At 42.3% G+C, this 15,796-nt stretch overlaps 9 protein-coding genes across 9 annotated transcripts; 2 read left to right on the forward strand and 7 right to left on the reverse strand.

Moving 5' to 3' along the window:
• Positions 1-2: 2 nt before the first annotated feature.
• Positions 3-2,192, reverse strand: ERG7 (lanosterol synthase ERG7; the record flags this gene model as incomplete). Its single annotated transcript, XM_022606443.1, has 1 exon — positions 3-2,192. One exon carries the CDS (start codon positions 2,190-2,192, stop codon positions 3-5), a length of 2,190 nt encoding a protein of 729 aa, XP_022463138.1.
• Positions 2,193-2,996: 804 nt separating this feature from the next.
• Positions 2,997-3,515, forward strand: VMA22 (Vma22p; the record flags this gene model as incomplete). The annotated part of the gene is made up of 1 exon (XM_022606444.1): positions 2,997-3,515. The coding sequence occupies one exon, from the start codon at positions 2,997-2,999 to the stop codon at positions 3,513-3,515; it is 519 nt and encodes a 172-aa protein (XP_022463139.1).
• A 186-nt stretch (positions 3,516-3,701) lies between these two features.
• GIC1 (Gic1p) lies at positions 3,702-4,808 on the reverse strand (the record flags this gene model as incomplete). The annotated part of the gene is made up of 1 exon (XM_022606445.1): positions 3,702-4,808. The coding sequence occupies one exon, from the start codon at positions 4,806-4,808 to the stop codon at positions 3,702-3,704; it is 1,107 nt and encodes a 368-aa protein (XP_022463140.1).
• Positions 4,809-5,322: 514 nt separating this feature from the next.
• On the reverse strand, positions 5,323-6,171 carry RPP1 (RNA-binding RNA processing protein RPP1; the record flags this gene model as incomplete). The annotated part of the gene is made up of 1 exon (XM_022606446.1): positions 5,323-6,171. One exon carries the CDS (start codon positions 6,169-6,171, stop codon positions 5,323-5,325), a length of 849 nt encoding a protein of 282 aa, XP_022463141.1.
• Positions 6,172-6,532: 361 nt separating this feature from the next.
• KNAG0B04620 (uncharacterized protein) lies at positions 6,533-8,710 on the reverse strand (the record flags this gene model as incomplete). Its single annotated transcript, XM_022606447.1, has 1 exon — positions 6,533-8,710. One exon carries the CDS (start codon positions 8,708-8,710, stop codon positions 6,533-6,535), a length of 2,178 nt encoding a protein of 725 aa, XP_022463142.1.
• Positions 8,711-8,969: 259 nt separating this feature from the next.
• KNAG0B04625 (uncharacterized protein) lies at positions 8,970-10,094 on the reverse strand (the record flags this gene model as incomplete). The annotated part of the gene is made up of 1 exon (XM_022606448.1): positions 8,970-10,094. The coding sequence occupies one exon, from the start codon at positions 10,092-10,094 to the stop codon at positions 8,970-8,972; it is 1,125 nt and encodes a 374-aa protein (XP_022463143.1).
• A 501-nt stretch (positions 10,095-10,595) lies between these two features.
• KNAG0B04630 (uncharacterized protein) lies at positions 10,596-11,741 on the reverse strand (the record flags this gene model as incomplete). The annotated part of the gene is made up of 1 exon (XM_022606449.1): positions 10,596-11,741. One exon carries the CDS (start codon positions 11,739-11,741, stop codon positions 10,596-10,598), a length of 1,146 nt encoding a protein of 381 aa, XP_022463144.1.
• A 215-nt stretch (positions 11,742-11,956) lies between these two features.
• Positions 11,957-13,576, reverse strand: SSZ1 (ribosome-associated complex protein SSZ1; the record flags this gene model as incomplete). Its single annotated transcript, XM_022606450.1, has 1 exon — positions 11,957-13,576. One exon carries the CDS (start codon positions 13,574-13,576, stop codon positions 11,957-11,959), a length of 1,620 nt encoding a protein of 539 aa, XP_022463145.1.
• A 321-nt stretch (positions 13,577-13,897) lies between these two features.
• On the forward strand, positions 13,898-15,775 carry TFB1 (TFIIH/NER complex subunit TFB1; the record flags this gene model as incomplete). Its single annotated transcript, XM_022606451.1, has 1 exon — positions 13,898-15,775. The coding sequence occupies one exon, from the start codon at positions 13,898-13,900 to the stop codon at positions 15,773-15,775; it is 1,878 nt and encodes a 625-aa protein (XP_022463146.1).
• Between the last annotated feature and the right edge of the window lie 21 nt (positions 15,776-15,796).

The raw sequence follows: 15,796 nt of genomic DNA on the forward strand, positions 1-15,796 counted from the left end.
GGCTACACAGCCGGGGCAATTGCATATGTTTTATTGTACAACCCTAGTGCCTTGATAGGGAACAGAAACCTGTAGCTGGGATACTCAATGGCACAAGAGTGGTTGAATACACCTTCCACACTTTCAAACTTCCATTCACCGCTTGGCAACTGTCTGGAGCGGAGCAATTCAATGCCCCTCTCAATGACTTTCTTATCTGGATACTCTGCCAAAAGTAGGGCAATCACTGCCCATGCAGTTTGAACAACGAGAGATTCAGGAGTGGACACGTAGCTGTGTAGTTCACTTGATTTCATCGATTCTCCCCAGCCACCATCGATTAATTGCTTCGAAACTAGAAAATCACAGCCTTTACGGACAATTGCAGAGTTTGCGTAGTTCTCTTCCACAGAATGCAGAGCTTCTAGGGCAAACATGCCTGCATACGTGTAGCATATCCCCCAGCAACCATACCACGATCCGTCCGGTTCCTGGGCTCTTTTCAAGTACTCTATAGCGATCCGAATTCTTTCTGATATCTCTTCAGTGCGGTATTTGTAATACTTGTGGAAAAAAGTGAGACCGAGCACAGAAGAGTCCGTGCACTCAACATATGGATACTCGATCATGATGTTACCAAACACCTCAGCCGGGTTCAATTTTTCCATAATTAGGGGCGCTTTGATCTTTTCATACGTCGCGAAAGAGCCGTACTCAAAAGATCCAGTGTTTTGTAAGCTCAGCAGAACATCGATACCTTCGTATAATCTAGAGTCCTCGATCTCATCGTGCACATCACTGAATTGCGGCGCGTTCTTCACCATGATGATGGCTTTTATTGCCTCTGCAGTGCAATCTGAAACGGTGTACCCCTGTGTTTTGGTAGAGAACCCCCATGAACCCTTCCTCTTATCCCTGAATGATCCCGGAACACACTCGGTGTCAAACTGCGACCTTATTAGAAATCTGTATGCAGCTACAATGAAGTTGTAGAACTCAGGTCTCTCAGCTAGCCCTGCTACAAAAAAATATTGAACAGCAAACGCACAATCCCATGTTTGCACACCATTCGTCCCCATAACAGTCATCCCCTGGGGTCCATGGAACAAAGCGTCCTTGAATCTTGTTCGAAATTTAGTAAACGCTTCTGAATCGACACCTTCTTCGATCAAAGTTACTAGGGCACAAAAGGCTTGGTTAACTGGAGCAATACACAAGTAGTCGGTGTTTTGGATTTCCTTCTGGATAAGAGAGTAAACTTTTGCCTTTGACTTTTTGTAGATCCAAGCAGGTCTCAAATACTTTTCGTAGAATATTATTGCATTATTGGCCATATCCAATACTTTGGAATGTGGGTAATACAAATCTACGCCGCAAACAGTATTTCTGTGCTTGGAGAAATCGATGGAATCGAATGGTTTAGTGTATATCTCTCCTCTTATTTCTTCCAACAGGGGGGTTAATTCGCAAGAGTAATGAACAAGGGAAAGATAACTGATTGGTAAATAGACACCCCTTGTATGGACCCACCATTTTCCTGGATGAATGGGTAGCTCGTACGGCAACAGCCATGTTTCTGGTGGCGCTGGGTTAACACCTTCCCATTTGTATAGATTCAAAACGCTGAGCCAGATTTTCCCCCAATGGGGGGCTCCAATGGCCCCACCTAATCTCAGTAGTGTATCCCTGGCCTTCAAACAAACTGGGTGGTCCCGTTGAAGTCCTAGTAACCTAAGAATAACATAGTTCAAAACGGTACCAAAGACGGTAGATTTATCCACCGAGTGCAGCCCCCATCCGCCATCCACTGGATGCGAAGTGTTCACTATGTACCTAATAATCTCCAGTCTTTCGTGCTTGGGTATTTCAATACCTGCGATATAGTTGACTGCAATATAACCAATGGTCATAAACATTGGACCCTTGTACTGACAGGGGAACATACCAGAATGCGGATCTTGCAAGGATTTGAAGAAATTGGCACCGTTAATGCATGAATCGAAAGCTGTTACCGGTTCCTTGGGAGCCGATGTCTCTGTATCTCTGATTTGCAACAGCCATTGAGTAAAACTGGACTGGGGATCCATTTCACACTGATCCTCTGGAATATAGTCCCAAGTTTCCCTACCCAGTTCGTCAGTTCTCAATCTCCATCTCTTCGGATCAGTTCTTGGGAGTCCCAGTTGCTCTGAGTACAACACAATATCTGCCATCCTAAAGCGCCTAGTCAATTGGGACAAGCCACAGTATCGACCTGCTCTCCTTGCGAAAGGCTCTTAAAAGTACTGTCTTCAAGACATGATTTCAGTTGCACAACTCCTGGCACTTGCAGACTAAACGATCTGAATCTCGAAAGAGCCAGCCACGTGATGCGCCATTCGTACACTGCAAGTATACACTCGCAGAAGCACTATTGATCCGTGGTAAAGAGGGAGGGCGTGTACGACTCATGTTCGCCTTTGTAAAGATTCAATGTGATATTGCCCGCCAATCTTGGATGCAATCTTGCAGTGAAGGTGAAAGGTTGGTTGTTTCAAGCCAAAAGAGTGAAGAAGTATATTGTATTTAGGAAAATGAGGATACAATCCAAGCATTCGTCGGTGATTGTAAGAATTTGCTCAATTGGGAGAAACATGGACGTCAACACTTGCTCATTCTGGTTGTATAGTTGTCGACCTAGAGGAGCTGTTTAACCCAATGTTGATGTATTCATATCTTTGAAATAAGCACAATACATGTGGTCAACAAGTGTGAAAAGCAAAATGCATGAGGATTCGCAGGGTGCTTGTATATTTGACACTGCATCTATCGGTGACACACACCCTTTTATCTTTCAGGGTCTATCCACCAAAAATCACTTATGAGGTACCTGCTTGCCCCTCAAGGCGCCAGAGTACCTTATATCCACCTTATATATAATAAAATAATAAAAAAGGCATTGGAAGGCACAAGTGAAATCTGTTGAGGGCTGTGATGAAATAAGCGGGTTCAGCGTCGACGGTGGGTACTTATCTGGGATGTCACAGAAAGAACATGATGCCCCATATATAGATGTTTTGAAACAACTGTCTCAGTATGACTATCTACTCGAACAATTGCAACAAAATATGGCGGACGGTTTCTTCAGATTATCACGCGCGAATTTTCACAATAAGGACTCCTTGAGAGGAAGGTATGGACAAGATTATTACGACCATTCATATGTGGGTCAATGGACCGTTTTGATCCATGACAATGAGCACGTCACGTTGGAGAAACTACAGTTAGAGGAGGAATCCAGCGATGACGAAGTGGATGATGACGATAAACTTCGAGAAAGGAAAATCTCGCAGACCACAACAGAGAAACCCACCAAAAAGCTACAAGGAACTTATGATCCAATACTTATGTTTGGCGGTGGACTTTCTGCTCCATCGAGCCTGAGACAAACACAAACTAGTTTCAAAAACTGTCTACCAATCCTTATTCAACTCATTAATTGCAAAAATGAAGCACGTAAACTTTGTGCACTATTAGAGGCCACCAAAACTACTTAGCAGAATAAATGTGGTACCGAAAAACAGGTATATGAATTGAAACGTTTTATATAAAACCAAATAAGATAAAGAGATAATGCAGTATGTAGAATAATTGAGAGGTCATTTAAACTGGACCAGAAAGGATTTGCTATCTCTTAAAAGCAATTCCTTCTCGAAAGCAGAGTATCCTTCTTCCAAGATAGATTAGATGTACGGCGAAGAATGTTCACTGTTTGATGGATTATAGTATCTAAGAATGTCCTCAACAGTGATCTTTTCTTTGGATGACCCGTTAGCAAACAGGTATTGTTCCAGTTCAGGCGTACTGAACGATCTTCTTTCTATGGACCCTTTTTCTGGACTTTGTGTTTTGCTTGATATAGATTGCGGACGTTCGTGAATATCCTTTCCAACAGTGGCTAGAAGTTTATCGAACTTCTCCGAATCCGTATTTCTGATTTTCAGAGCCTCAATTTTCTCCTTTCCCTCGTCGTGCTTCCTGAAATCTTCTACAGGTTCGTCTTCCAGAAGTGTTGGGAAGCTGTACTGCTTCAGAAAGTCAGCAGAAAGTTCTGTCGAGTCATACGAGTCGTGTTTTTGAATGAAGTAAGGTTTATTCAGTGGAGACGCAGGTCTGTTTGTACTAAACGATGGTGTCCTCTCCATGCATGTTGTGGCTGATGTCGATATAGACATGATGCGGTCGTGATTACTGTGCATGCTTGAATATACGGATGACGTCGAGGAAGTTGGATAATATGGCGACTCTGTGACAAAAGCTTTACTCAATGATATGACTTCCTTGCTTTTACGAGACGAATTCCTGGAAATGGTGGATGCCTCTGTTTGCGACTGTTCCTGGGGAGCCTCTTGCATTTTTCTCGCGTCTTTAAAAGTTGGAATGTCATTAATTACCTCTGCTTTCCCCCCCGCATGGGATATATGATGGAAATTGAAGGGGGCGGATATCGACCTTTGCTTCTTCCCGGAGGATTCGCTGCTGTTTCCCTTGAAAAACTTCAAAAGCGATTTTTTGCTAGGCTTACCCCGGGACGAGCTGCCACTCGACATGTCGTAGTGGGTACTCTTGACGTTGCTGTTCCGCTGCAAGTTTGTCGCGGAAGCTAATGGAGGCAGAGCGATTTTTTTCTTGTTGTCCAGTGCCAGTTTTTTACTATTTACCATTGTGATGTTCAGCTCTTCGTCGCTGTCACTTCCCATGAATTGTTGGGTTTGTAAACCATACAGTTTCTCCGCCTCTTCATCTTCATCGATCCAGATGGACTTGATCTGTGGCAGTTGCTGATTCATGTTTGACCGGATTTGCTTTTTGCTGGGCGTCCCGTTAGAAAATTATTTCAAGAGGAGGAGGAGGTCGATTTTAGTTGCGATCTAAATCTGAAGCACCTGTTTTGCAAATTATGCTCACAAGAAGAGTTAGAGTACGGTTTACTTCTTATATAGGTCCGATGCGGAAGGGAATACTAATTACGCGTAATCGAGAGATCAGCGCAATTGGAATACATTTATATCAGCAGATCATTCGTGTTTCAGTATAACCCTCGAGCTGAATTTTTTTTTTGTGAGGTTTTCTGTCTCTCGAGACACCAATTTCCTAAAAGGGTAACGTTCGAGCAGTCTTTTCGCGTCCAGTTAATTGTGGTCCATTTCCTCTTTTGGTAAAACCTAAGCAACGCGTTACATTACTTCTCCCGAACGGGTATACAAAGCCGGGGCTCGATGCCACGTATATTCGTTACGTAGAATCAGATATATAGGTTACAATTTGACTCTCTTTTGCTCTGGTTGGGCTGGGCACGCGTCATCAGTTGGGAGCGGAGTGCAATCGCTTGGTTATTTTTAATCTTTTTAGTTGGCGTCGAATCCCCTCCAGATCGCCAACAATGTCGGTCTCGTCTCCTCCGCCTACCACCACGGTGTGCTTGTAGCTGTTATTCCTCAGTCTACCATTCAAAAGCACTAGCGAAGCGAGCTCACCCATCGCCTTTGAGCATTTGTCGTTCCCCAAACCCAATAGTCTTAACAGACTGCCAACACCTAATATGTTCCTGCATTCCAAAGGGGACTGGGCACCGCTGCTGACGACGACACCACGAGACCTTGAACTCCGGACCACGCTCCGAACGTTTGAGACAAATTGCCGTCTGGAGTTGATATCGCGTAGCGCAGACGCGTATACGATTTCCACTTTGACACCTCTATTTATGCAGCTACAAATACTCTTGTGCTTCAAAATGGTGGGTAATCTTTGACCGTAATTGAAAGTCAGCAGGTCAATATCTAGGTTTGTAGTTGCCAGTGTCAACCCACGCTCGCTGATGGGTAGAGCGGCGACAATGTCAAATGCTTGGGATATTTTGGACAGGGACTGACCCTTCGAAGGATCATCGATAATCAACGTTATCCTCGAATAGATTTTTACCCCGGTACTCTTCATAATATCACCAAACCGCTCGGCTATATTCATGGGATTCAGTTCTTTGACATTGTTTGGGAATTTATCACTGTGGTTAGCTGTGAAGTTCAATACCAGATGCGTATAGCCCAATCCGTGCAAAGTTAGCAGCGTCGTTTTCAGTTTGGTGATATCTGACTCGGAAGCTGCTTTGTTGTACCCTTCCTGGGGCCAAGCAACGTTCAAATCGACCAGCATTGCAGTTGCGTGCGACCAATATACCAGTTGTTCACACTTCTGTGCTTAGTTCAGGCTAAAATGCTTATACATTACGTATTTTTTGTTTCCTTCACATTGAATTTTTCTGATCAAAAAATTCTCATCAGGAAAATATATCACGTGCTCGAACAGGTTCAGTAGAACGGACCAGGTATACTGCGGGCCACTTCCGAGTATTTGGGACTCTCATATGCAGTGGGTAGTTGCAACAAATTCTCTAATCTCACAAGAACATTGCTGGTCTTCACACCATTTTTATCGAGCTGGGGCAACTCAATATCAGATGGATACATCCAGCTGGCGACCCTGGAGGACACAGCAGCTGAGGTCAAAAACGGTTTTATCTCAGCAAGCTGCTTATACAGGGCGGAGGTTTTTTCTTTGAATATATTCTATAGTTCTCCAGTTCCATTAACGCCTGTAGAAGTGTGAATTTTGGTACACCTCTTAGGGATCGGGTGATGTCTCTCCAAAATACAACCAAAAGCACGGCGGACTTTTCCTTCTTCCACTGAGCCGTACAAGCACTATTTATCTTTAATCCGGACTGTACCATGCAGTATTTCTGTATGATATCACAAAAGAAGAATGGTAAGCTCTTGTAAAATGGTTTGGTCATTAAGATGTTGTTGAAACACGTTACAATCTTCCGTCCCTCAGTGACAACTTCGGGAGGTAAGTCTACTTCCAAATTCTGAGTCAGATCTGATCCAAAGAGAGCACGATAATACCTTAGTCTAAAATATGTCTTGGCAGTAACGGCTCGTATAGGTTCGTCTTTTGTCCACATGATGTCTTGCACGTATACCATTTCACCAATCTCGTTAATTTTTGCTAAGATCTCGTCCTGAGTCATTTCTAAGTCAGTTTTTGCCTGCGATGCAGAAATTTGCTTTGATGGAGTTTGTTTTATCTCTGTGAACGTCCTGTTTTGATTCCTTTGTTGCAAAGTCTTCAATTTATTGGAGCAGGTTTCAAAATTTTTCAGTAGCATGTTTACTTCTGTCGAAGTGAATGATGAGTCTGTCCTCCCGTACAAATTTATTACTTCCGCAAGTGTTTGCAATATGAGGATAATGGAATTTTGATCATTCTTTGTTATGTAGTTTTTAAATTGTTCTTGCAACAATGATTTCAGTTTGGGATATTCCGCGTTGACAAAACCTTCGGTTCTGAGATAGTCCCAAAACTCTTGGGCAACTTCCTCGTACATACGAGCTTCATTGTCATGATTTTCATTCGGTTTTGGTGCTTTTGTATCTAGGATTTGTGTGTTCGGTATTTCATTAGGGTCGGCAACTTTCTCTCGTGCAGTATTAGTTGTCTTCAACGAGAGTATACTTTCCCTCTCTTTCGATGAAACAGATGTGACCACTGATTCTTTGAAGTTAGTAGAAGAGTTTAGCATTCGTTCCTGGTTTTTGCTAGGAGCCGAACCCACTTCGCTACTTGGCAACAGGATTGAATTTGATACGTTGACTGAGTTTTGTAAAGGGGTCGGTGATGGAAATTCTGTGTAAAATAATTGACGTTTACTATTGCGATTATTGGATAAATCAGTGTGTGAATTCTCATTTTCGTTCACAGATCCAGTCGAACTAGATGTAGCGTTGACCTTTTCGGATGGCTGGATGCGATCATTATCAGATGCATCATCAGAGCCACTGCTAATTATGTCGATATCCTCTGTTTGAGGAAATTCAGTTGTCAGTGGTTTAGGGGTAGTAGAAGCTTCAACAGTATTTTCTCCATCATTGGGAGTCCCGTTTATAGGTTGCTTATGGTTTTCACTTGTCTCTGCTTGGTTTTTCTCTGTTATTTTGCTATGCCGACGCAACGCACTTTCTGATATGCTTTCTGTTCCAGATCCTAATTCTTGAACAGTTATTTTCCGTACAAACGGATTCTTTCTTTGAATTGGTGGCTTGTGACGGATACCCAAGTTTTTAGGATTCATTGACTCTACGATGTTACTTCTCTTTTTTCTTCGTTTTATTCTACCTATCTGGCTTAGGGGCATGTCTTGCATATCATCGGTTAGTTCATCCTCAGTTAGAGTCGGTGGAATGTAATCCAGGGTTTCGATCTCATCGTCGCCTGATATTCGTTTGTGATCATTTTGCGATTTCGTAATTGTAGTTGGGTAAGAGGCTGACACCGGACTTTCACTACCCATGTTCTTATCCTTCTTTAATTGTGTTAAATCGATTTTCACTTGATGTTTCTTTACAGAATCCAGATCAGCCTGTAACGTTGATTCATTTTTCACCAAGGTTTCCACCATTTCATATAATGCACTAATCGATTTGAATACGACCGCATCTTTCTTGAACAGAACCGTTTCCACCTTTATTACCCTCTGAATAAGCTCCTCTATTCTTCTATTTAAGAGCGCTATTTGTGTAAGAGTCGGTTGCTTGGTACTATTTAAAATCGGAACTTGATGAGTTGAGACTGGAACACGCCCGTTCGACCCATTCCCCTGTGCCGAAGTGGGGTTGAAAGGTTGATTATTCATAATTCTAATAATTCTAAAGGTCTCCTTGCAATAATAATTGTAGCGAATTACTCGTAAGTGCGGCAACACCACTGTGAATAGAGATATAGTATGAGAATCACAGAATTACAACACATTTCCAACTCTTCCATTTGTCTACTTTTTTTCCTTTATTTTTTTCTGTTCAGCATTAAGAAACCATAATGCACAGTAATGGTACCTCTTCGGTGCATAGTCTAACATACAATAGAAGTCTATATACCTACACATATGCTGTCTATCATTTATTTGAGGCTCTTGTGCGGTTCAAGCTTAATCTCAATTGAGCCAGTTCTGAAATTATTTTGTTGGTTTTGGTTGCTTGCGGGCCCAACTGTAATTTCTCAGCCAACGAGACGATGTAGCCATTAATATAGGCAATCTCTGTGTCTCTTAAATATCTCGTATCCTGTCTCATAGAGCTGCTGTTTTTCGCATTCACTATGCATCCGATTCTATTGATTTCTTCGATCATATGTTCGACGTTTAAAACGTTATTGACATCCAGGATCGGGTAGTCTGCTTTACCGTTGTAGTTTTTTTCGTAATCAAACAAAGGTTTGAAGGCAACGCGCAGTACAGACAGGGACTCTTCAACAATGGAACAAAACACATCACGGCAACTATCCTTTATTTCACCGTTATCGCAATCCAGAATGGCAGTGACTGGGTTGATACAGGAATTGATTAAAAACTTAAAGAGTTGGCCAAGCAGAAGCGATTGGTATGTCTGCTGCTCGCAACCAAGTTCCCGGACAAAACCTGGTTGCATAAGTATCTTGACCAAAGAGTTGTCGAGAGCATCTCTTTCCACATCGCTTTCTCTTTGGGCAAAATCATTTTGATTCCAAGGCAATCGGGCAATTTTCAAGTTAGCAAATCCGGCATGGTTAAACACATAACCAGTGTCTTGAAATACGCCGTGGCCGATCACACCTTGGAATAGATTTGGTTTCTCAGTGCTGTTAGCAAAAACATCGTCCCTTAACACTTCTAAGACACCTAACCCATTTTGAATCAAAATCAAGTTCGTGTTGGAATCAATAAAAGATAAGTACGGTTGCAATGCGGCTTTCGTCTGGTACGTTTTTGTTGTAACGATCAAGTTTTCTATCTTTGTCCCCGTAAAAGTTTCAGGACAGTAGCTCTTCGTTAGAGTTTTCGTCAACAAAGGCTGGTCTTCCAGATACAATCTTCTGATTCCAATGGTTGAATTCGATTCTTTCTGGAACTGGTCCATTCTATCTTTGTTTCGGAACAACGGAATGACTTCAGTGTTTGTGGTATGAAGCAAATTGACAGCTAGAAGGGTCCCCATGGAACCCATCCCAACAACATGGACGGCAGACTTTGTTGCTATAGTCATTTTTGGCGTTCTATGGCGACATTGTAGTTCGTCATGAGGAGAATGAGTCAAATGATTATAGAATCAAAATATAAATATGATTTCGTAGAAATATTTTTTTCCTTGGAATCACCGTTGTTCGGCCTCTATGACACCGATGTGCGTTGTTTATTATGTCCTGTTCGGAAAGAGTCAAGGTGTAAGAGTTAGGGTTCGTTGTAACCGCATTTGGGTGTACATTGTAGTGTACTAGGACGTAAACTGGGTTTTTTTAAGCCAGGATCGTCATCTTCCAGGTCTGATATTCTAAGAGCTTCTTGAAGAGCGATGGGAGGCAGAAACCGTCCTTGTTATAATATGTCCATAACGTTGTTATAATATGTTGCGATTATTCCTCTAGACCAACACGTATGTTACGGAACAGTACTGTCATTGAGTCAGATACTTTAGGAATACAAAAAGGTTATCATCCTATGCGGATAAAAGATAAAAACGTTTCTTGTTACATGTAAGTTTTACGTATTACACTGGAATTTGGTTCGCCCTTCTCTTGTTCAGACCTGCTCTCAGGTTTACCAATTCAACAACAAGTCTGTTAACATTCACTGCGTCACTGCCTAGGCCCAATTTTTCCGCCAACGAGACAACATAGCCGTTTATGTAGTCGATTTCAGTATCTCTGAAATGTTTCGTATCCTCCCGCATTGAGGTGCTGCTCTGTTCACCAAGCACGCAAGTCAGATAAAAAATCGTGTCAACGAGGGGTTCAAACTCGAACGTTTCATCAACTTTCAGAAATGGGAATGCTTCTTTGCCATTGTAGTTTTGCTCATATTGGAATAGTGGTGCATAGGCTAACTTGAGAATAGTTAAAGATTCCTTTACAATTAAAGAGAATACCGGTTTCGCATTGTCGATAATCTCACCGTTCCTGCAATCGACAATTGCAGAAATGGAATTGATGCATGAGTTCACCAAAAATTTGTATAACTGCCCAATCAGCATCTCTTGATAAGTCATATGTTTCACGACAAACTCTTTGCTGAAAGCCGGTTGGGTCAGTAGACGTATCAACTCATTATTCAACGCATCTTCGACAACTATCTTAGATGGTTGCACTAATCCTTCGGCACCATTCCATGAAATTCGAGCTATCTTCATATCAGCTAAACACGTATAGTTGAACATGAAGTCAGATTCTTGGAATGCCCCATGGGCAATGACACCTTGAAAAAGATTCGGTCTACTCAACACGCCATCTGAGAAGAGACCCTCACTCAACGATTCTAATACACCTAAACCATTTTGTATCAAAATAAGATTAGTTTCCGAATCGATGTAAGGCAAAAATGGTCTCAACGCATCTGTAGTTTGATACGTTTTGGTAGTAACAACCAAGTTTTTGATATGTTCCCCACTGTAGTTCGAAGGGCAGTAACTCCTCTGGATTTGTTTAGTCTCCACTGGGGAATCACTTAAATAGACTCGCTTGGTGGAAAGTTTGGAACCATGGCCAATCTGGAAACTCTTCAGTTTTTGTTCATTTCTGAACAATGGAACAACTTCTGCATCAGTGAATTCAAGTAGATCCATTGCCAGGATAGAACCCATTGAACCAAGTCCAACAATGTGCACCACGGGTTTTTCAGGAGAAGGTGTAATCGTCATTGTATTCTATTGAGTTCCTTAGTTTGACTGAGTGTGGACTTCCGATTGATCTATCAGTCAACAGAACTTGAAATTAAGATAAGAAAGAATCTCAGAAATTTCAATTTTTTAGTTTGATACTCAAAGAAAACAAAACTGTAGCAGTGTTCTCTAAATATTCGTTCTATTATGTTATGTATTGTGCCCGAATACGCGCCTAGCTATATATGGTACATTTATAATTGACCCTTGACAACTGCACCGGTCTTTAGATCTCTGGCAGAAACCCTAAATTGACCTTCTCTGTTGATGTTGAACACAATTTCCAAGCCTTTTTCGACAGCCTTGACACCCAATTCCATTAGTTTGGCAGTTGTCTTGTAGTGTTTCTCTCTAACAACTTCTGGCTCGTCATCGGACCATTCTTCACTGTCCTCATCATCTTCGCCTTCCTCCTTTGCAGGAGGTTCGATGGTCTTTTCTTCAATGTAGGATTCACCTTCATATACTCCAATCAGCAAGTCACCGGTGGCCTGTTTAATGGTCAATTTCTTTTGGATTGGGTAGGAAGTTTGTGGCAAGAACACTGGGACAAATTCACCATCGGCGTTCAGTAGGCCGATAGCCTTCTGTAAGTGCATAGTGTTGATAACAACGGGCTGTAGAGCTTCCTTCAATTCGTCTTCATCGTAGTCAGCAACCAATCTTGCTTGAAGAGCGGCACCAGATGCATTCAGTTCATTTGGATTGTTGGAGGCATTCTTGTTTTGAGGGCCGAAGATCTCGACAGACTCTGGCAAGAAGGCTTCCAAGATGGAAGTCAATTTAGGGGTGAATGAAACACCACCGGCCAATAGGACGGCATCGATGTCCAACTTATCCAAGCCAGCCTTTTCAATGGCGGATTCAATGAAGTTAGAGAACTGCGCAAACACTTTGTTGGCAGTTAGCTCGTATCTCATTCTGTTGATGGAGGCATGGTAATCGTAACCGTCAGCCAACGAGTCAATTGAAATTGTCGCGGTGGTTGCGTTAGAAAGGGTTTTCTTGGTAAGAATAGCATTAGCTCTCAATTTCGCAAGGGATCTGGCATTCTTTCTTGGATTGGTTTGGGTTTTCTTTTGGAACTCTTTGGCAAAATACTCAATCAGTTCAGTGTCCAAACGATCACCACCCAGTTTGTAGTCATGGGTTGTTGCTAGAATAGTGAACACACCGCTGCGGATGGCAATGACAGCAGCGTCAGATCTGACACCACCGAAATCTGCAACGACAACATTGGCGTCCTTGTTGATGCTAAATTGCTCGAGATGAGCCAACAAGGCAGAAGATGGTTCGTTGATAAATTGAACAATATTCAAGCCGACTTCGCTGGCGGCTGCCTTCAAGGCACTCTTTTGTTCGACTGTGAAATCGGTTGGAACAGTCAAAACAGTGTCCTTGATAGTTTGACCAACGTAATCCTCGGCAGCCAGCTTTAATCTGTTCAAATGTCTGGAAACAACCTCATCCACGGTGAGTTTTTCTTCGACACCTTCGCCTCTAGAAATGACGAAACCTACCTTCCCGTCAATTTCCACCGCTGGGGCACCACCTTCACATCTGGAAACGTCACACTTGCTAAAGGGAACTCCGATAAAATCACGAAAGTTGATAATTGTGTTCTTTGAGTTCCTCACCAGTTGTTGCAAAGCTTGCCCACCATGGTATTCGTCCTCACCTACGTACGAAAGGACCGATGGAATTGCACGCTCACCATCTGGGTTGGCAATAACATCAACATCATTCTTCAGGTTGATGTAGGCAATGGATGAAGAGGTGTTACCAAACGCGATACCGATCACTGGAGTAGACATCGTAGGGTTGTATAGGTGTGCAGTTCTGTCTTCTGTCACCAGATCCGCTCTCCAAGCAGTCGATGAGCTGGAACCGTTTTCTGTCTCAGTTATTTTTTTGCTGAAAATTTTCCATTTCGTCAACTGTGATTTCGGATTGACATTTATCACTTTTGAAGGTATTTTGATCAGACTACTGACAGCCCGTCATCTGGAAAAGGTTGGGACTGTTGTAGAACTGGTGTTAATACCTGTTGTCGATCCGTCGTTTTACGTCCTCTCGATAGGAAAAAAAATTAGTGGTATATCTATTAGAGAGCGGTTGCCCACAGGATTAAAAAGATGTCTCACTCCGGTGCTGCCACTTACAAGAAAGTACATGGGATCATCACGATCGATGAAGACGCTGCTCCTGCGCAATTAACTTGGCGGTCCACCGACGGTGACAAATCTCATGTAATTGTGCTCGATACCATTGATAAACTTCAGGCCACACCTGGGACTAGCGAGAAGATGATGCTCCGGTTGATGTCCAAGGTTGACGAGAATAAAAACAAAAGGGTACCCAATGGAGAGGAGGTTCCGATAAAGCCTGTCACGCATATGTTTACATTTAATAACAGAGACGTCATGGATAATATCAAGCTGACTCTACAGCAGATAATATCGCGTTACAAAGATATTGAGATGGATGAGGAAAGGAGAGAGAGAGAGGCATCTGGCACTGCCGAGGAGCAACAGGATCAGCAGCAGCAGCAGAATTATGGTGCACCGCTGATTAACACGGCAAAACTTGACGACTCGTTATCTAAAGGTAAATTGATGGTTAATTTGAAACTACAACAGTCTCTCTTAAAGAAAAATAAGGATCTGATGAAGACCTTTCAAGAGACTGTAATGAACTCGGGTTTGCCCCCCGATGTATTTTGGTCGACTCGTATCCCTCTACTTCGGGCATTTGCATTGTCAACCTCTCAAAAAGTTGGGCCCTATAACGTGCTATCCACTATAAAACCAGTCGCATCTTCGGAAAACAAAGTGAACGTGAATCTGTCGAGACAAAAGATTTACAGTATTTTTGAAACCTATCCCATCGTTAAAAAAGCATATGACGATAATGTCCCTAAAAATTTCAAGGAACAGGAATTTTGGGCAAGGTTTTTCTCGTCAAAACTGTTCCGTAAGCTAAGAGGTGAAAAATTGATGCAAAATCATAGAGGTGACGTTATCATAGACAGGTATCTGACGTTGGATCAAGAATACGATAGAAAGGAAGATGAAATGCTGAGTCATCCTGTGACCAAGTTCATTGATATTCAAGGTAATAAGGAAGATGATCCTGTCAAAATGGGTAATAGACCAGATTTCACGATGCAGCCGGGGATGGATGTCAACGGGAACAATGATGGTACAGTTGATATATTAAAGGGTATGAACAGGTTAAGTGAGAAGATGATTATGGCGTTAGAAAACGAATACTCACGATCCAATTTGCAGCGTGAAACTTTAGATCAAGTGGAAAAAGAGAATATTGAAATTAATGACTTGGAGAAAGCCTATGAAGCTCAATATGCTCTGATTCACTTGAAAACAGCAAAGAGTGAAAAGATGCAGAACAGTTTGGCTCCTGCTGACTCAAATAGGCACGCTGACATACAGGTAGGTCTCATCCCTGCAGCAATCAAAACACATATCACCTCTGTGATTGACGAATTAACAGCAAAATTGGACCTAACAAAAGTGGTTTCTGAGATCAAGGGGAACAGTGAAATTAATCAACGTGTCGTTGCAGCAGTCAAAATTAATGCAAAACAAGCAAAACACAACAATATCGATCCTATGTTGGGGTCCTTCATTGGTTCGGCTGGTAGTGAAGAAGCCAAAACGGATATTCCGCAAGATCTTCTCGAAAGTTGTCGAATACTTCATAGCACATGTTGCGAGTTTTTGAAGCATTTTTACATCCACTTTCAAAGTGGGGAATATAAAAGAGGTCAGACTGTTAATGAACTTTACACGCACTTGAAGGACTGTAACGCAAAGCTAAACGAACTATTCGAAGACGTTCTTAGAGAGGATGGTGAATCTATGGCCAATTCATGCACCGCGTACTTGAAGCCGACTATGGATTCTATTTTATTCGCTGTTAAAAAGTATGAGGACGCATTCGAAGCGGCAAACAGAGAAGTTGCCACCAAAGGCATGGCTTCGACCGCATGAGTGGGGTGATGTATACTCTAG

Source organism: Huiozyma naganishii, chromosome 2 (assembly GCF_000348985.1).
Source record: "Huiozyma naganishii CBS 8797 chromosome 2, complete genome".
In the NCBI taxonomy this organism is placed as follows: domain Eukaryota; kingdom Fungi; phylum Ascomycota; class Saccharomycetes; order Saccharomycetales; family Saccharomycetaceae; genus Huiozyma; species Huiozyma naganishii.